Source organism: Abramis brama, assembly GCF_963993115.1.
Source record: "Abramis brama genome assembly, chromosome: 3".
Taxonomy (NCBI): Eukaryota; Metazoa; Chordata; class Actinopteri; order Cypriniformes; family Leuciscidae; genus Abramis; species Abramis brama.
The window spans coordinates 8,090,828-8,108,687 of NC_139965.1; the positions used below are offsets into that span (position 1 = coordinate 8,090,828).

The window sequence follows — 17,860 nt, forward strand, 5'->3', positions numbered from 1 at the left end:
TGACCAGTGGATGAAAAAAAAAAAAAAAAACCCTATGCGTTTTGCCTGAAGTGTCTTTGCCTTAAAGAGCCAGGATAAGCCAGTTAATCACGTGAGACTTTTACTGGCAGTAGAAGGTCATGACGTTCTGCTGGTTTCCTCGAATGAGCAGGACGGGACAGTGTAGGCCGCAGCTAAGTGTGTCCAGCCAGGCCATATAGAGAGATCTGGGACAGTCGGCCTGCGGTACGGGGAGAGACCTGAAGCACAGGGGTGTTAATAATTAACAGGTGTGTTTACCCTCCAATTATGATTCTTAACATTTCAGATATAAATGATTTATGAGGCTCCAATATTATCAGATTGTGCTTTCTTTGTGTATGAAGCACATTTTGACCAGCAGCCGGTAATGGTTAATGGTCTCACAGTCAATACTCACACTAGAACCAGCGCGGCGTGCTTCGAATTCCTCCGTATGATCTCGTTCAGATGCACTTTTTTCTCCGACTATCAAAGGAGGATGAAAAAAATTGAGCTGCCAAGTGGGATTTATGATTGTAGCAGGACATTGAGGTCCAACACACACACACACACACACACACACACACACCTTGAACCTCAGTGCGTCCATCTCTTTGTCCGTGACTTTCCATGGACACTCTGTCCTCTGCTGTTGCGCCGTCCTCTCGTCCAGCTGTGCCTCGTTCAGCCTGAAGGGGGCGAGCGTTTCCTCAAAGCGCCTAGTACTAATGACAACAAAGAAGTTCTGTTCCTGTGTTTGGGTGTTAAAAGTCTTATATTTCTCACTAAATTCACACTAAACCTACTTTTTAGCAAGTGGTGGCCGTTCGCTGTCCGTCATCACGATGACATCATGAACGTCCAGTCGGAAACGCTGGAGCAAAGTCATCATTCTGAGCAAACGAAGACATTTTATTAATAAATGAGTTACTCAATATATACGAAAAAATAGAGATAGAGTGAGATACAGTTACTGACAGCTTTTATGTACATTCAATATACAAGCAGGCTTACGATACAAGACACTCTTCGCCATAAAGATTCCAATGATTCAGTGACTCTCCTAATTCTGTTGTGTCAAATAACTGATTATTATGAACGAGTCTGAATTTGATGATTCAGATTATTCATACAATGACAACTGTGGTGAAATATAATGATAATTAATATTAATGATTCTGATGATCCGCATGATTTGAAATAACGAGGTCTAATGTTCTTGTTAAATCTGATCATTTCAGTGATTATAGAGTAAGATATCATTTGATCTCGGGAGAATTTGATGGAGAAATGCTTGAGGTCATATTGAGATGCCTGACTTTTTTGATCTCAGACGTTGGTATCTTGTCAAATCTGAGCACAGTTTGAGACATTACTGAGATCTCTTCTGCTTATTGGTGTCGTTTTTCTCAGGAGAAACATTGGGAGACTTATTTAACCTAAATGCGGTCTAGATGAATTAATTGAGATATTCAAATATCCTCTGTCATAATGATTCAAATTAATCTGATGATCAACGATTCACGAGTCTCACTCTTTGCGGTCGTTCTCCATGGTTTGCTGCTCTCCAATGATGAACACTCTGACTTTGCATCGTCTCCAGCGTTTTCTTCTGGTCAACAGGTACGGCACTAACAAAGTCAAACCTGAGACAGAGCGAGGGTCACATTACTCAATCGTTTAGACTTAACTGAAGGGTTATCAAACCCAAATGATGACGACTGAAGCCTGGTAATGATTACAGTCCGTATCTCACCTCCATCGTCAGAGATCCAGTACACGTCAATGGTCTTCTTCCCTTGTTTATTCTGGAACACGGTTTTGATCTGATCGTTCACCGTGCTCTTTGTGTTGTCGACGTCTACGAGGGAGAAACAGATGAGAAGAGAACAAAGACGTGAGATAAGGACTGCAGAACAAAGAGAAGACTCATCGATCGGCTTGAGTTGATTCACCTGAATCGGCGTCTGAATTCTGCTGATCAGACTCGATGGCCTCGTCCATCTCAAAGGCCTGATTGACTGTCAGAAACACAGGACAGAATTACCGCGATATCCACATGTACATTAAAAGCACACACACATTTGCACACGGGACATACCCTCAGTCTGTAACTCGTCTCGGACGTCCAGTCCGTCCATCATGCGCAGAACACACACTCCGTGGTTGGAGTCGAAAGAATCGCTGAGAGCAAAGAAAAACACTTCATTGAATCTCACAACATCATGTCCATGTCACATTTCAATATTTTGCATAAAAGAAATTAAGCCTTTTTTAGGACCATTAATAAAATTAAGCACATTTTCCCTTTCAAAATTGTAAATGGAGATTCTCTTTAGAAAATGATACTTTACAGTGTTTTATATTATTATAATTAAATATCAGCATAAATTAAGTTAATAGAACAAAAATGTCCATTGTGTATAAACACTATGATTTAAATAAATAAATTATCTTTTTTTTTTTTGCATTACAATAAAGACAATAAGGATTTTGTACATTTTCAATATACAAGCAGACTTACGATCACTATTCGGTTTTAAACATTAACATTTATTTGTAAACTTGGATTTATGTTGTTTAATTAATTTATTGACAGGTTCCAATAATTGGGATGACTCTCCTGATTCTGATATTTCATGTAACAAATTTTCCCTCCAAATTGTAATTTTCGATCTCAGTGGAGATTTTCTTTAGAAAAGGTTATTTTATTTTAATTTATGCTGACTTTTTTTTGCATTACAGTAAAGAGAATTGTATGTTCTTTTGCATTACTGGGCATGTGTTTATGTCAATTTTCAATATGCAAGCAGACTTGCAATCGCTTTTCACTTAAACAAATTATGCCATTGATTGTAATAGATGTCAAATGAAAATTTTCACATTTTCCTCCAAATTGTTATTTTCATTCTCAATTGAGAGTCTCTTTAGAAAAGGCTTATTTATGTTTTTTGTTTGTTTGTTTTAAATAAAATCTGCATTAATGATGTCTACTTTACCAGTAAAATAAATAAATTATCTCTTTGTGCATTCCAATAAAGAGAATGATATATATATATATATATATATACATTTTTTTTTTTTTTTTGTATGATTAATTGTGCTTATTTTAGCCATATATAGATATTTCCTTCTGGACAGATCCTAGGGTTTGTGAGGTAGTTTTCTCTCACTATATGGTGTTGATGTAGTCCTCTATGACTTGACCGCTGCTCTCCTGCCAGTTCATTTTGAATCCCAACACCAGTATATTCGGCTTCAGCTTTCCCAAACCAGAGGCCTTAAGAGGGGAAAATGATCATATTTTCTACATTAAATTGAAAACACCAAAAAACTCCCTAGAAAAAAAAAAGAAAAATAACCAGCATAGAGAATAAAAATCACTGGGCTTTATGCATAAAACACAATCAGTCATTATGTGCAATGAACAAAATCACTTTTACACACAGTAATTGTTTCACTGTAATAATTAATGTCAAAAACGATTAGCACAGTGATCCATTCTGCTCATGTCTCATGAACGAGGTTTGTCACCTGTAGAAGATGCCGGGCTCCGTCTCTCAGACTGGACGCCTTGAAGGCCGTGTAGAAGGAACGAACCTTCCTCTGATTCAGCCACTTTATCATGTCATTAGTGTTGCGCTGGGACACAACCGACTTCTCGTCCTCCTGAAGAGACAATAACAGATCCATGATATTCTGCTCTTTTGAGGGCAGAACGTTCTCATTTAGAAGAGTTTTAAATACCAAGAAATGGAAAATAAAGCATTTCTACATGATACAGCTGGTTCTTACCATGAGAATGTCTCCACAAATCATCAAACTGACATTTTTGGTGAAAGAGCCCACAAAGTCCACCAGCGCTGGACGCAGATTCGGAGGACCCGTCAGAACCAGACACTGAGGCCTGAAGAGATGAAACGAACAAGTGAATTTAACATTTCTTTTATTGTGAATGAAAATTAGGCTGTTCAATGGGTTGAACTGCTATAATGCAGAAGATAACGGCGCTAGAAACACTTTTTTTTTCTCCACAATTTTTTCTCCACAAAAAAAACAAAAAAAGGTTTTAAAATTTGAATTTATTAAATTATAAAGATGAAATTATGACATTATAATAATTTGTCATAATTATGAGATAATAAAAAATATTGAAAAGTAATGAGACAATGGCCTTATTTATGACACACTAAGTCATAATTATGAGATAAAAAAAGTAAAAATTATGAAAATCCCAAAAAATCTAAATTACAATTACTTTAGAACGTCATAATTGTTGGGTTTTATCTCATAATTATGACATAGTAAGTTGTCATTTTGGTTTCTTATCACATCATTATTATTTTTATCTAAGAAAATACTTTTCATCCCATAATTATTACTTAGTAAGTCATCATTTTGGTTTATTATCTCATAATTATTACTTTTTTATCTAAAAAGTGACCTTTATCACATAATTATGACATAGTAAGTCATAACTTTGGTTTCTTATCTCATCATTATTACTTTTTATTTCAACAATGACTCATAATTATGACAGTCAACATTTTGGCTTATCTCATACATTTGATAATTTAAAAAAACAAACATTAAAAACATCTAAAACATTACATTTTTTTTAATCTAAAAATTACTTTTTATCTCATAATTATGACAGTCAACATTTTGGCTTATCTCATACATTTGATAATTTAAAAAAACAAACATTAAAAACATTACATTTTTTTTTATCTAAAAATTACTTTTTATCTCATAATTATGACAGTCAACATTTTGGCTTATCTCATAATTATTATTTTTTTAATCTAAAAATGACTTTTTCTCTCATAATTATGACCAAGTTAATAATGTTAAGAACAGACAGTGCATCTACAGTATCTCATTCACATCCCATTAAAACCCCCTGTAGCATCTGACCTGTAGTTTTTGACGTGATCTTCGACTCCTGCCAGAGACACGGAGTAGGACAGAGCCATGTTGTAGGTACTGGCCTGGACAGACGAACCCCAGTTCACCTCTTGAACGACACGAAAACATCATTACGGTCAGTAAAAGCACATCGTTTCAATGTGATCTTTACTCTGATGGGTCATCATGGTCCTGCTCACCTGGTTTCTTGTAGGCCACGTAGCCGAATAAGAAGATGATTAAACCTAAAGAGATGAGCGCGGCCCACCAGGTGAGCAAGAACATCAGTACGACAGAAATAACGGCCCCGAACAAACCCGTCCAGGGGCTGTAATACCGAAACGATGGCCTCCATCCTGAGACGAGCAGCAGAAATGACCAGAAAACAGAGAGTGGAAACAAAAAACGTGATAGTATTTATATCTGGACTGAACAAACTTGTAATGTAACTCAATGTAACTTCACATGATTATGAAATACTCAATCTTTAAAATATGTACAGAACAGATAATCAGACTGATTTTGCTTAGGTGTTTTGAACCCACCAGGTGAATTGGTGATGGAAGCGTGGAAACAGCTGAAGTTGATCAGCGCGTAAGAGCAGAGGAAGAAGTTGGAGATCAGAGGAGCGATTACGTTCAGCTCAGCTGCCAGGATGAGAGGGGAACGTTAAAAGTGATTATACCATAAAATACATGACATACAGAATATGTGCGGTACACTCTAAAAAATGAGTTGTTTCAACCCAACTTTGGGTCAAATATGGACAAACTCAGCCGTTCGGTCAAATTTTTTAATTACATTTTTAATTACAATGACCATATTTGACCCAAAATTGGGTTAAAACAACCCAGCATTTTTTAGAGAGAATAGTAGTTCACGTATTGTATTTCACATCAAGATTTAAGGGTTCAACTGTATATGAATGTTTATCTGTAACTGGTCACTTGTCTTCACTAGTTCATTTGAAATAATCCTGCGAATTTGAAAGTATAAATATTTGAATATATAATATTTTATGCCCTGAAACTGCATAAACAACAAATATGCATATAAAATATAAGAATATACAGTATTAGCGTTGAATATTGCAAGTTGAAATGAATGTTATAGCTTTATCAGATATATTTTTGACTCACCAATCAGAATAAAGCACATGGCGATGATGTAACACAGCAGATAAGCTCGCAGTGGCTCGCTGTTTTTCCCATAACCCTTCCCAAAGAAGCCGATGTACGGGTAGATATTGTCCCTACAGAGACACTGTGCCAAGAGGAGATGTTCAAAATTCTTTGAATTTTATAAGCCATGCTCACTTTGATGATCGTATGAAGTTATATATTAGCTATTATCTGTGTAAGGTGCGGTGTTTCACCTGGAAGACTTTGGGTGCGGAGACGAGGAACGCAAGGGCGGACGACAGGGTGGCTGCGAATATGCCCGCGTAGATCAACGGACCAAAGCCCGAGACCTGGATCAGAACCTGCGGATTTGAGCGGGAAACCACATGAATGTAAAATAAAGTTAATCTGTGTTGGAGAGAGCCATCCAGAACAGTGTCCAACATTTTAACCAGCTAATCTCTACTCTAAGGAAACTAATTCACACAATGTCAAGGCAAACCATAGAAATGTGTCCCCTGAGATTTTGAATACAATAAATAAATACATAAATACATCTAGTAATTGAGTTAATAAATACATTTAAATAAATAAATAAATGCATACATACATAAATCATTATTAACTAATAAATGAATTTAAATAAATAAATGAAAATTAACTCTAATAACCAAAGTAATAAAAAAAAACATTTAAATAAATACATAAATAATTATAACTATAGTGACCTAACTAATAAATACATTTATATAAACAAATAAATTAACTCGAGTAACCAAAGTAATACATAAATACATTAATAAATATAAATAACGAATAACTAATGAATTTGTTTAACATGATAAACAAATAAATTATGATTTACTTTAGTAATGAAAATAATAAATAAAAAAAAATACATAAATTGAAATATAAACACAAATAAATGACAATTCACTCTAGTAACCTAACTTATGAATAATTTTAAATAAATAAATAAATTATATTAGTAACCCAAGTAATAAATACATTTAAATATATAAATAAACTCTAGCAACCTAAAATAATAATAATAATTGATACTGAAATCAATTTTAATAATGCATGATTATTATAGGTTAAAACAGCATTTCTATAAAGTACTGTGACAGAAATCATGTAAAAATCTAAAAATCCCTCGTCTACGTTTGGTCAGTCCAGTTGGGCCACATCTTTGCAGATCACTCGCTTTACACTGAACATTATGATCTACGCGTCCTTCTGTCGCTCCAAACGCTTTTTTCCTGTTCTGTTCCGATCCATACAGACATTCCTGGTGATCACTGGCTGCCTAGTTGAGTGGTGTTTTGCAACTATAACCAACAGACCAACCCATCTGACATGCATACACCACAATCTAAGTGTGTCAGAAGCGGATCTGTTCACCTGGAAGTTGTTGGAGAGGCCGAAGGCACAGGAGCCGCTCTGCTGGCACTCGGTGAAGTTCCAGCCCAGACTGCAGCTCAGACCCTCGCACGCCTCGGTGAAGTTCAGCGGAAGACTGTCGTTCAGGTTCCCGGAGGCGTCGCGCAGAACACACGCTCCTGTGGGACAAACACACACTTCAGGACAAAACTGAGACATTCTCACGCTGCCATTATTATCACTGCACACATTCTTCATATTCCATGTTTGGTTCCCATGAACAAGAGAGCAGAATGACATGTTTAAAGATCAGAAATGTCGAAAATGTAACGTTTTTATTTTGTCATCGACTGCAAAAATTATGTTTTGTGACCTCATCGGCAGATATTATTCCTTCATTTAAGCGTAAACTCATTTAATTTCAAATTTACATTTTCAGAAATAGAGACTTAATATTATGTCAGTTTGCTTAATTTTTAGGTTCAAAGTGAATTGACTCCTATAGCTAACTTGTGTTTGCAAGTCTTAAGGCCCATGCTCACCAATAAAGATAACTATAACGGTAACTATATTAGCGTCCACAACAATATCGTTCTGTTTATTAAAAGCGCTTTAAATGCTGTAGCTCTTTAAAACAGGATGGATTCTGATTGGCTGTCAATGTTTTTAGCTGCTTTTCAATGTTTTCAGCTGGAAAAAAATCGTTCTGAAAGTGATTCCAACTATATCATTCCTCTGTGTCCTTATCGTTATATAGTTGTGATGTGGACTCTGCTATTCTTTTATATTTAGAACGATTTTTAGAACTATATATTTATTGTATCGTTATAGTTATCATCCATGTTGTGCTTGTTCGACTTTTGGCTAAAATCAAGGCTCATTCAACTATTTCTCCAAGAATATCACCACACAACATCAAAACTCACGTGTCACATTAAATCAAAATCTTTATTCCAAGACGTGATTCAAATCAATGAAAGATAATGTTAAAGAAAATTCTTAATAAATGTTCTTCCAATGCACCGATTTGCTTTTTGCAAATTTAAAAATGTCTTTGCAAACATGAGCAGCCTGTTATTAAACGTATTAACTGTATGAGCTAGAAATACATTGACTTACTGAACATTAGTGCTGATACTCACTGCCTCTATTGGCATATGAATTTAATACAATTAGGTAATGAACTGAGTAAGTTCTGTTGAACGCTTGATGAAATACTCACCCACAGTTGAAGATATGGCTAAATAACTAATGGTGGTAGAGAATATGGCCATCAATGTCCCTCTTGGGATGGCGATCTCAGGCTCCTGAAACATTCACAAACACAGCATTTGATTAATTCCATATTTGTCATTTCAAAAACACTGAGACAAAACGTGAAGTTTATTTATTCATTCATGGACTTATGCTCCACGTGTAAAGAACCATAAATCACTCAAAGCTCAGTAGCGTCACTTTGGTTTCGACATGTTTGCAGATGTTCTTCACCTTCAGATCGCCTGAGATGTTTGCTCCGGCGAGGATCCCAATGGCAGATGGGAAGAAGATGGCAAACATCCGGAAGAAGTCGCCGTCTGGCCCTCTCCAGTCCGGGAAGAGGTTCTCCATGAAGATCTCGCCTGGCAAAACAACGTAGATATCAAAATTAGTTATACTGTGCAAGATCATTTCAAAGGAAAAGTTGAAACATCTGTCATTATTCATTCTCATGTTGCTTCAAACCTGTATGCTGTTAATGGACAATCTATCCAACTTTATTGTTGTTTTTTCATGGAGAGTTTTTTTATGGGGACACCATAAAATTTTTATAGAGACACCATCAAATTAGTCCATGTCTTCTAGCTTTGTGTGGTATTTAAGTCACAAATTCAAAAACAAAATGTACTTTTCTGTATCACAAATTTTCAAGCAACTATTGCATAAAGCTTTAAACCCAGACAGCAACATATAGTGGGTCCAGATCCGGGCCACATCTGGTACATGTGGATTCAACACGTGGGCCAGTTGCTGTCTGGGAAGCTATTAACGTCATAGAAGTTAAGCATTTATAAACCAATCAAACTTCTAGGATCTTGACAGAGAGTTGACACTTCGAAACTCACTGCGATAACTGAAGAAACCCATCGACTGTTTCTGGGGAGTCGCAGGAATCACGGTGCCAACAAAGTAGTTGGTGAAGGCCACCATAAGAACCAAGAAGAACAGGATCTGAGTCTGTGAGAGAATGAAAGCAGAGCCATTGTGAAGGAAAGCACTACACTATGAGCTGATGGTTTGTGAGAAGACGCTCAGAGTTTCAGAACAAGGGCTTTGTAGAGCCTCTAGAGGAGAGTGAGGGAACTGCAGGTTCATGAGATTCGGATAGAACGGCTCAATATCAAAATAAACTGAATTCTTGAAATCTCAGATAAATAAATAAGATCAAATAGATTCAGCTGACAAAAAAAAGGTCAGGAACCCAAAAAGTGACAAACCAACCAGAAAGCGTTCATTTTCAATAAGAAACAGGTCAAATTTCTGTAATAGTACTAATAAACTGAATGCTTTTAAATACACAATAACCAGGTTTATGTATTTATATATAAATACATGCAATATAAGCAATTTGAATACATGCATTTTGAAATATATTATTTAAATAAACCAAATAGATGCAAATACTTAATGAAGACCTATGGCGTGATTTATTGAGTGTAGAAATCTAGCGTCTTTCATACCTGCTCATTTATGTAATAATACCAAATATGAGTCTTTATTAGCTTATGTTAAAATTGACTGTAAAATGCTTTATTTTGAAGAATGTACCTTCGCCTCCCACTCCATCCCAGCCAATGAGATGAGAAGCAACATGGTGACTGTGATGGATCCTATAATTCGGACATCATTGACTGAATCCACAATTTGGGAGTCATACTCCTGTTGGATCATAAACAAGCATCATATCACAATCAGCAAAAACACAACATAAAGTCATGCAACAAAACATCTGTGTTCGTTTCTTACAATGAGAAGATCTCTGACCGTCTCGGAGAATCCCACCGTGTTGAGTGCGCAAGCGAGAGCGTTGGCGAAGGAAAACACCACGCCGATGGGACCTCCCAGCTCAGGACCCAGTGTGCGGGAGATCATGAAGTACGCGCCGCCTGACGGGTGGAGGAGAGACATATGGACAACCATGACTGCTATGTGGATGCTAACGTCTCTTCAGTGGTTTCTAGAGATGGTTGGTCTAAAAGTCAAGTCACCTTCAGCGCTTTTAACAATATGGATTGTTTCAAAGCAGCTTTACAGTGATAATAGGAAATTACAGTAACAGAGATTGATTTGGCTTTACAGCAGCTCTAGAATAAAGTTATTGTCCAGCTAAAGTTAGTTTTGATTGATTCACTTCCATTGTAAAGATCATTAGTTATTAACTTAACATTAATAAGTTACACGACACTGTTCTAACTGAAAACTTTTAATGTGTTCTGGCCATAAGAGTTCCCATAACACACAATGTGTCAGTTCTACGCAATTTATTGGTACTATGTGGTAATTTCATGACTTAATAATTGATAGCGTAACTACATCGTTGCATGCTTGTAATTTCATTACCATCAAATTGAAACTTCACAACGTTGCCAGTATGATCTCCAAAGGTTATAAGTATAACCAAGAACGTTCCAATTATGTACTATATTCGCAATATTTTGGCAATTTCATGATTTATTGGCAACGTAACAGCAATGTTATGTGCCCATAATTTCATTACCATCAATTTCAGAATCTGTATATATTTTCTGATGACCAGAATTTGCTAAGTGGGTAATTAATGTGTAATTAATGTGTAATTAATGCGTAATTAAACGTCAGTCACAAAATTGAAATTTCCTTTAAGATAAAATTAGTTTTTCTTTTCACCAAGTCAGAATAATAGAGCCCAGAAATAAACTTTGTTCAAAAGTAATTTGATTTCAGCTACTGGATTGGATCAAATCTTTAAAATGGGTTCTTCTTCTTCTTCTTCTTCAAAAAAAAAAGAAAAAGGTTTTGGTTCTGATCGGGATCAAACCCACAGTTCAGAACTTCTTAGTAGGATTGGGGTTTGTGTAACACTGCAGTTGTTTGCTCAGTTCACACCATCAATATGAAACAAATTAAAAATCGTTTTCTTGCTGTTTACATCACCAATTAATAGCTTTTATCAATTTTACTTTTGATCAATTGTAACTTCATAAATTACTTTTTGAATACATGAAATCGAAACCATTTATTTATTTATTTTTGTCTTGCAATTCATCCTGATCCCAGCAGAACTGTGGATTCAGGGTGAATTTCAGGAACAAAAATGTAATAAAACTTCTAAATTGTATTGAATCATGCAGCATACATATTTATTTATATTTTGCATTTGACTTGTTTAACTATTACAGTGATAACGTAGAAAAAGTGCACATTATGTTAAGACTTTCAGCACAGTAAAGTTTTTTTGGGTTTGATTATTTTATGGGGACAATATCTATCAACTATTTTTTATTATTTTATTTTAAATCACTGTATATTCATCAGTCATCTGTAAAAGTTTGAATTTGGATCAGATAGATCCAATCCACAATTGTTGCTTTGAAAAATAATTTCGATCCTGGCTAAACTTTTTGTCTGTAGATATGACTCCCTAATTTCAATTAGAATTTATTAGATTGTTTTGCACAGGCAGTGAAGGACGAGTTACACAGCAAATTAAGCGTCGTCATCATCGATAATCAAAATCAGTACAATCTGATCAGTTTGATGTCATGCTCTTGTCAATGGACTCACCAGAAGAGACTCTCCCATTGGTGGAAATGGCAGATACAGACAGTGCCGTTATGGACGTCACAAGGACTGACATCAGTATAATTAACCATGTAAGAACTAAAGTAGAGGAAATAAAAAATAAAAAATAAACGAATAGGACACAATGTCTGTACAGACCTCCAGTTCAAAGAAAAGACAAAACACATCAAAGATAAGTGGCCATCAGAGATTACACACACAGTTCTGGTAAGTCTTTCTATAAAATATTTTCACAGGGAATTTCTTAAGCAACATTATCTTTACTAAAGCAAATAGCCTGTCTGGCCTGTGGTTCATTAAAGGAAGTTGTTTTATTGCATTGCGCAGACGGTTTATCTTAGACTGTCTTTTCCCGAGTCACCAAAAAGTATCCACTCACGGATTCCTGCTTGAGATGTGATCCAGGACAAACGCAGGAACAGAATGACTCCCCAGATATTCAACATACAGCGAATCTGAAACACAATAACAGAGCATGTACAGTATGGATATGCGTGCGTGGCCGTTTGAAAGCACGAGTGTGTATTTTTTCACTGTTTCTCACCATAACCCCAGTCACCCATCCAAAGCGCACTGGTTGGTAGGTCTTCCCTCCTTTTCCGTTTTCCTCAGACTCGTTTCCACTCTCTTGAAGAGCCGAAAGGCTTCCCGTACTAGAGACGCACGTGTTACTGCAAGATTCTCCATCCTAAACCAATACACACACGCACTCTTAAATCACAAAATTTAAGTAGGCCTGCATACAATGTAAAAAAGTTGCTGCCTTAAATTAAGTAATTTCAACTTAAATTACATTAAACTGACTTAAAAAATTAGTTGAATCTTGTATAACATAAAAAAGTTGAAAATTGCTTAACTTAATTATATGAGTTAAAGCAATATAAAAACATATGTTGTCATAACTTTTTGATCATACTTTACGTAATTTTTTACATTGTACAGAATCATTGGAAGTATGTTAAAGCAGATGATCTTGCAGTACCAGGCGTTACAGTTTCGGGACTGCATTTCTAGAACTGTGCTCGTACTTTATACTATTTTATAGCATTTACTGTTCAGCTGAATTCAACGATTTACTTTTTTAATTTACCTTTGTCGCCTTTGGCTTTTGGCTTGCTTATTTGGGGACACTTAATATTCAACAATATTATTGATCTGCTTGCATATGAGAACTGAAATGAGCTGGACAATGACATCACGGTTTTCTCCAGAATGGCTATATATTACTAACTAAATTAATAACTTCTTTACAACAAAAATGAACCATCACTGAGCTTACTTAAGCTGGACTGTGACGCTATTTTCTTCTAGAAACAAACTTTGTTGCATCATTTTCCTGTTATCTCTGTAAAGCTGATTTGAAACAATCTGTATTGTAAAAAGCACTATATAAATAAAGGCGACTTGACTTAATTATTCAAATTTAATTGATATATTATTCTATTCAACTCCTAATCCTAAACATAACCGCTGACAACCCTCTTGACATTTCTAAACAAATGTGTTTAATTTTATTAGCCGCTGGGTATAAATTCAGTTATCTTGGAAAGAAAAACCTGATTTTCAACTGGGAAGTAAGCTAAGGAGTTAGTTCCCGTGTTTTAGTTAAATCAAAACGAGGTGGCCACGATTTAGGCTACTAAAACGAGGGAAGAAATTAAATAAGTTATTAAATCAAAATAAGATGAAAAGATTTAAACCAATTTAATAATTTCCGTAGCTTTCATTTTGCGCCTGCTTTTATGCGGTCTCATCGGATGGAGTAGATTTGGTCAGGTGGCGCTGTCACATGAAACAAGGGCCCTAGAAATGCGGTCCTGAAACTGCAGCCTCTGGTACTTTTTCTATTGTTTTAACGCGCGACCCACATCGCAAGCCTTGCGCAGAGTCTCCAGCGAGGGTCTGCTGCGCCTGATGCGGCCCGTGGCGGTGGCGTTGGCGTAAAACTCCAGATGTGGCATTGCATCCATGGGGCTGTATATGGACGGTCTCCTATTGTCCTGCCTCGAGTTCAGAGCCTCAGACGTCCTTCGTGCCGGTGTCTCCACCGTGACGGTCGTCTCCTCGCCGGTGCTGTGATTGGAGTAATGCGGCGGAGCCTCTTCACTGACCGAGAAGCGACCGGAGGGCAAGATATCTGACCCCTCCAGCCTGCGTTTGGAGAAGCGTTGACCCATTTGTGCACGCTCAGAAACACTGCTTTGACTGTAAAGTAAAAGATAATACATTTTAGCAATAGGTTTAGACCAGGGGTGCCAAATCCTGCTCCTGCCGATCGACTGTCCTGCACAGTTCATCTCCAACCCTATCAAACACACCAATCCTTAAGATTCTGCATTACTTCAAATCTCTACTTCAATCAAACTTGTGACATTGGTATTAACTCCTTGTACAGACAGATTTTGCTTTGGAAAAACTAAGCTTTAAGGGGGAGAAAAAAATTAAATAAGAGGTTTGATTTTTACCCCAAAATATTCAATAACTTACTTTATGTACTTCTAATGGTTGACAGCTGATCTCCTCTTCTTTAATTCCTGAATGAACTTAGAAAAAAAAATGAACAGAGTACAAAACCACCAACAATATTAGTCTAAAGAGCCTCCATCCTATTATGAGCAGTTATGCAGTTTTGTCTTCTGTTATCATCATGGTTTCTAAATTTATAGCAAAAGTTACACCTCCTCTCATCCCACGTGGACGCGCGCTACTTCTGAGACGCGTTTCTGCGTAACTGATGACATAAAAGATGTCAAGCGTGCTCTGTTTCCTCTTCGGATTATCCTGATAACGGTATCTGTGTCAACTGGCTCGGATTAATCATTAACCCAAATAATAACATCTAATATGAGACTGACATTACATTACACAGAAGGCGACAATAAATGTGATGGGTGGTTAAAAGAGCTAGAAAAATAGTCAGACTCCTGATTTTGTGATATGATTGAAAGTTTCCTATTTTGGCTTCATTGTACAGAGATTAAAACGTTTGCATTGGAAGTTCTTTATATACACTTGATACACAAGTGGTCCTTATCAAAATGTACACCAAATGACACATAAGTAGTGTGCTTTGTTACCGAGTTTATGATCTTTTTGCAGAAACTCCTTTTATAAACTTTCTGTAGACTTTATGGCCTCGAGGTCTCAAGTTCACTTGTGTAAAAAAAAAGAAGAATTATGGTGTTCAAAGCGCCTTTATAGAGTGGAAGAAGCCCTGATTTGTCCACACACACACTCACACACACTTGTATAAAATCTTTATCTAGAACAATTTGTTGGCTAACCGCTCATTACTGACTGACTGAGGTAATCATGGGTTCATCTGGCAGAACTTTGCATTAAAAAGAGGGTGTGCGACTCTGTAAGACTGTAAACGGGCGTAAATTTGCCAAAACTCTTCAGATAATTCCTGGAATTAAGAACAGCACTGAATATAGGGTCCAGGATTAATGTTTTGCAGAGATTTCATGAGAGAACATCATTTATCACACCATAAATGCTTTATTATTATTCACATTTTATCTTTGTAAAACTCGGATGCGCACATTCATTCGCCTTAGGGATATTTGTATAAGAAACCCACAGGATTTCAATACCATGACAGTCAGAATAATAGCTGACACATTCTTTAAGCAAACACATTATTTTTCCTGATGTTGAATTCAACAAACTATAGATATGAACATAATGAATTAAAGTTAATAACAAAACATTTCAACAATACGTTTGATTCCGAAAAAAAAAATCTTTATGAAGACGATACAATAAATCTTACATGTAATTTTCCATATATGGTGTAGTAAGTAAACATGATGCAGAATATAACAATAACTTCTTTAATTAACCAGGAGAATATACACAGGTTAATACACGGCTAATAATTTCAGTGACCCACAAACTAAATAAGAGAATCGACAATAAACTGAACAGAACAAGGAGTTTAAATACACAGGGAAACATAACAATAGACAGCTGAGCATAATCAGTAACAAAGGAGACTAACTAGAACATAATCAAGACTTTTTTGGATAAAATATGACACAGACGTGTTCTCATGAAATTAACTCTATATGTACTAATATAGAGTTAATTTCATTGCCTTAATACTAATATAGAGTCTGTACTAATATAGAGTTAATTATTCATTGCCACTCTTTTATTCTTTATTTCTTTATTCTATATTAGTCCATTGGTTTCAAGCCACAAATAAAAACATATAGACGGCTGGCTAATTTTGAAGTGGCTCAAATCATGTGAAGAACCACAAACAGACTTAACTATAACAATTTTTACAATAACTTTGTGTTTACTTTATAACCGATTTACAGAAAGCAGCCCAGACTGTTTTAAAGGACAAAAGCTTCCAGCACTTTCCTCGATATTCACCACAGAAATAACGGTGAGTTGGAGTAGGTTAAACTGTAATCAAGGGAGTATTGTAGAGTCATTATTCATGTTTAAGAGCTTTCGTGTGTCAGTCAGCGTCAACATGCCTGTGTTTCAGCGGGTCACCTCTGATATAATGAGCGTGATGGCAGGACTGAGGGAAGTTCAGGCCTCGTATAACAAAACCAATGAAGAAAACCTCCTCGTTTTTTCTTTTCTTTTTAAAAGTATTGGCAAAAGACATTACTTATTAACTTTGTAAAAGATAAAGTATGTTGGGCCACATGTGCTTAAAAATATGTACGCTACTGTAAATACAAGAAGTAGACATATTTTTGACCCCTTACCAATTCATTAGATTGAACTATTAATCTTACACTGAAATGTGTAACTGTAACTTACTTCAATTCTAAAAACAAATTGTTTTATAAAAAAAAACATTCTTTCAAAATAAGAACTGCGATGATAAATGCGATGGCTGGTAAAATAAGAATATATATTGTGCTTTGTCACTGTTTTGATGACCTTTTGTGTTTTGTTGCAAGATCTTTTACAAAATTATATATATATAGCTGGTTCAGATAGTTGTTCATTAACTGTTCATTAACACTCTTTTAAAAGGTTACTAATGACAAAACCGGAGGGAAATTAGAGAAAAAGGATGCAAATATGCCCATTCATCTCCACTGTGGTTCTTCTGTGAAAGGCAGACATGCAAGTGAAGAAGAGAAAAAGAAGCTGGAAGTCGCATCACATCCTCAAGTCTAAAAAGAAATGTTAGAGAAAAACAATCCATCATCCTTACTCCTCCCACTTCAACAACTCCTCCCACTTCAACATTTTCCCCGCCCACTTTCAGAAAATCTCCCTCTATAGAACCCCCCATTATAATGAACCCAAAGCTCCGCCCCTTTGCGTTTTCCACTATGAGGACTCAAGGAGGAGGGGCTTCTACTGGACTGCAGTTTAAAGCTCCTAGGCAACCTCCACAAAGGTCAGTGACTGGTGCTCGCTGCTGTCAGTCAAAGGGCAGAGGCGTGGCTGCTATCTGGAGAGGCGGGGCTTAAGGAAGTGGAACTGGATGGAGGACGGATGACTCCTGCAGGACTGAAGACTGTACTGGACTTCAGCCACAGCGGAGAAGTGGATAGAGGAGAAATGGATGAAGTGCTGGAAGCCTGTAGGGGTTTAGGGTTTAGGGACTCGAGCGAGTGTGTGGTGGAGACGTTCTCGTCAACGGGAAC

At 36.3% G+C, this 17,860-nt stretch overlaps 1 protein-coding gene across 1 annotated transcript; it reads right to left on the reverse strand.

Moving 5' to 3' along the window:
• Window positions 1-100: 100 nt before the first annotated feature.
• Window positions 101-14,407, reverse strand: slc12a10.1 (solute carrier family 12 member 10, tandem duplicate 1; the record flags this gene model as incomplete). Its single annotated transcript, XM_084109905.1, has 26 exons — window positions 101-239; window positions 419-486; window positions 590-725; window positions 807-893; window positions 1,535-1,646; window positions 1,757-1,861; window positions 1,956-2,021; window positions 2,102-2,184; window positions 3,174-3,280; window positions 3,535-3,669; window positions 3,796-3,907; window positions 4,918-5,017; window positions 5,109-5,264; window positions 5,454-5,555; window positions 6,048-6,171; window positions 6,284-6,391; window positions 7,434-7,591; window positions 8,635-8,719; window positions 8,901-9,031; window positions 9,515-9,626; window positions 10,218-10,328; window positions 10,416-10,555; window positions 12,213-12,308; window positions 12,610-12,685; window positions 12,775-12,918; window positions 14,099-14,407. The coding sequence occupies 26 exons, from the start codon at window positions 14,405-14,407 to the stop codon at window positions 101-103; spliced, it is 3,102 nt and encodes a 1,033-aa protein (XP_083966031.1).
• Between the last annotated feature and the right edge of the window lie 3,453 nt (window positions 14,408-17,860).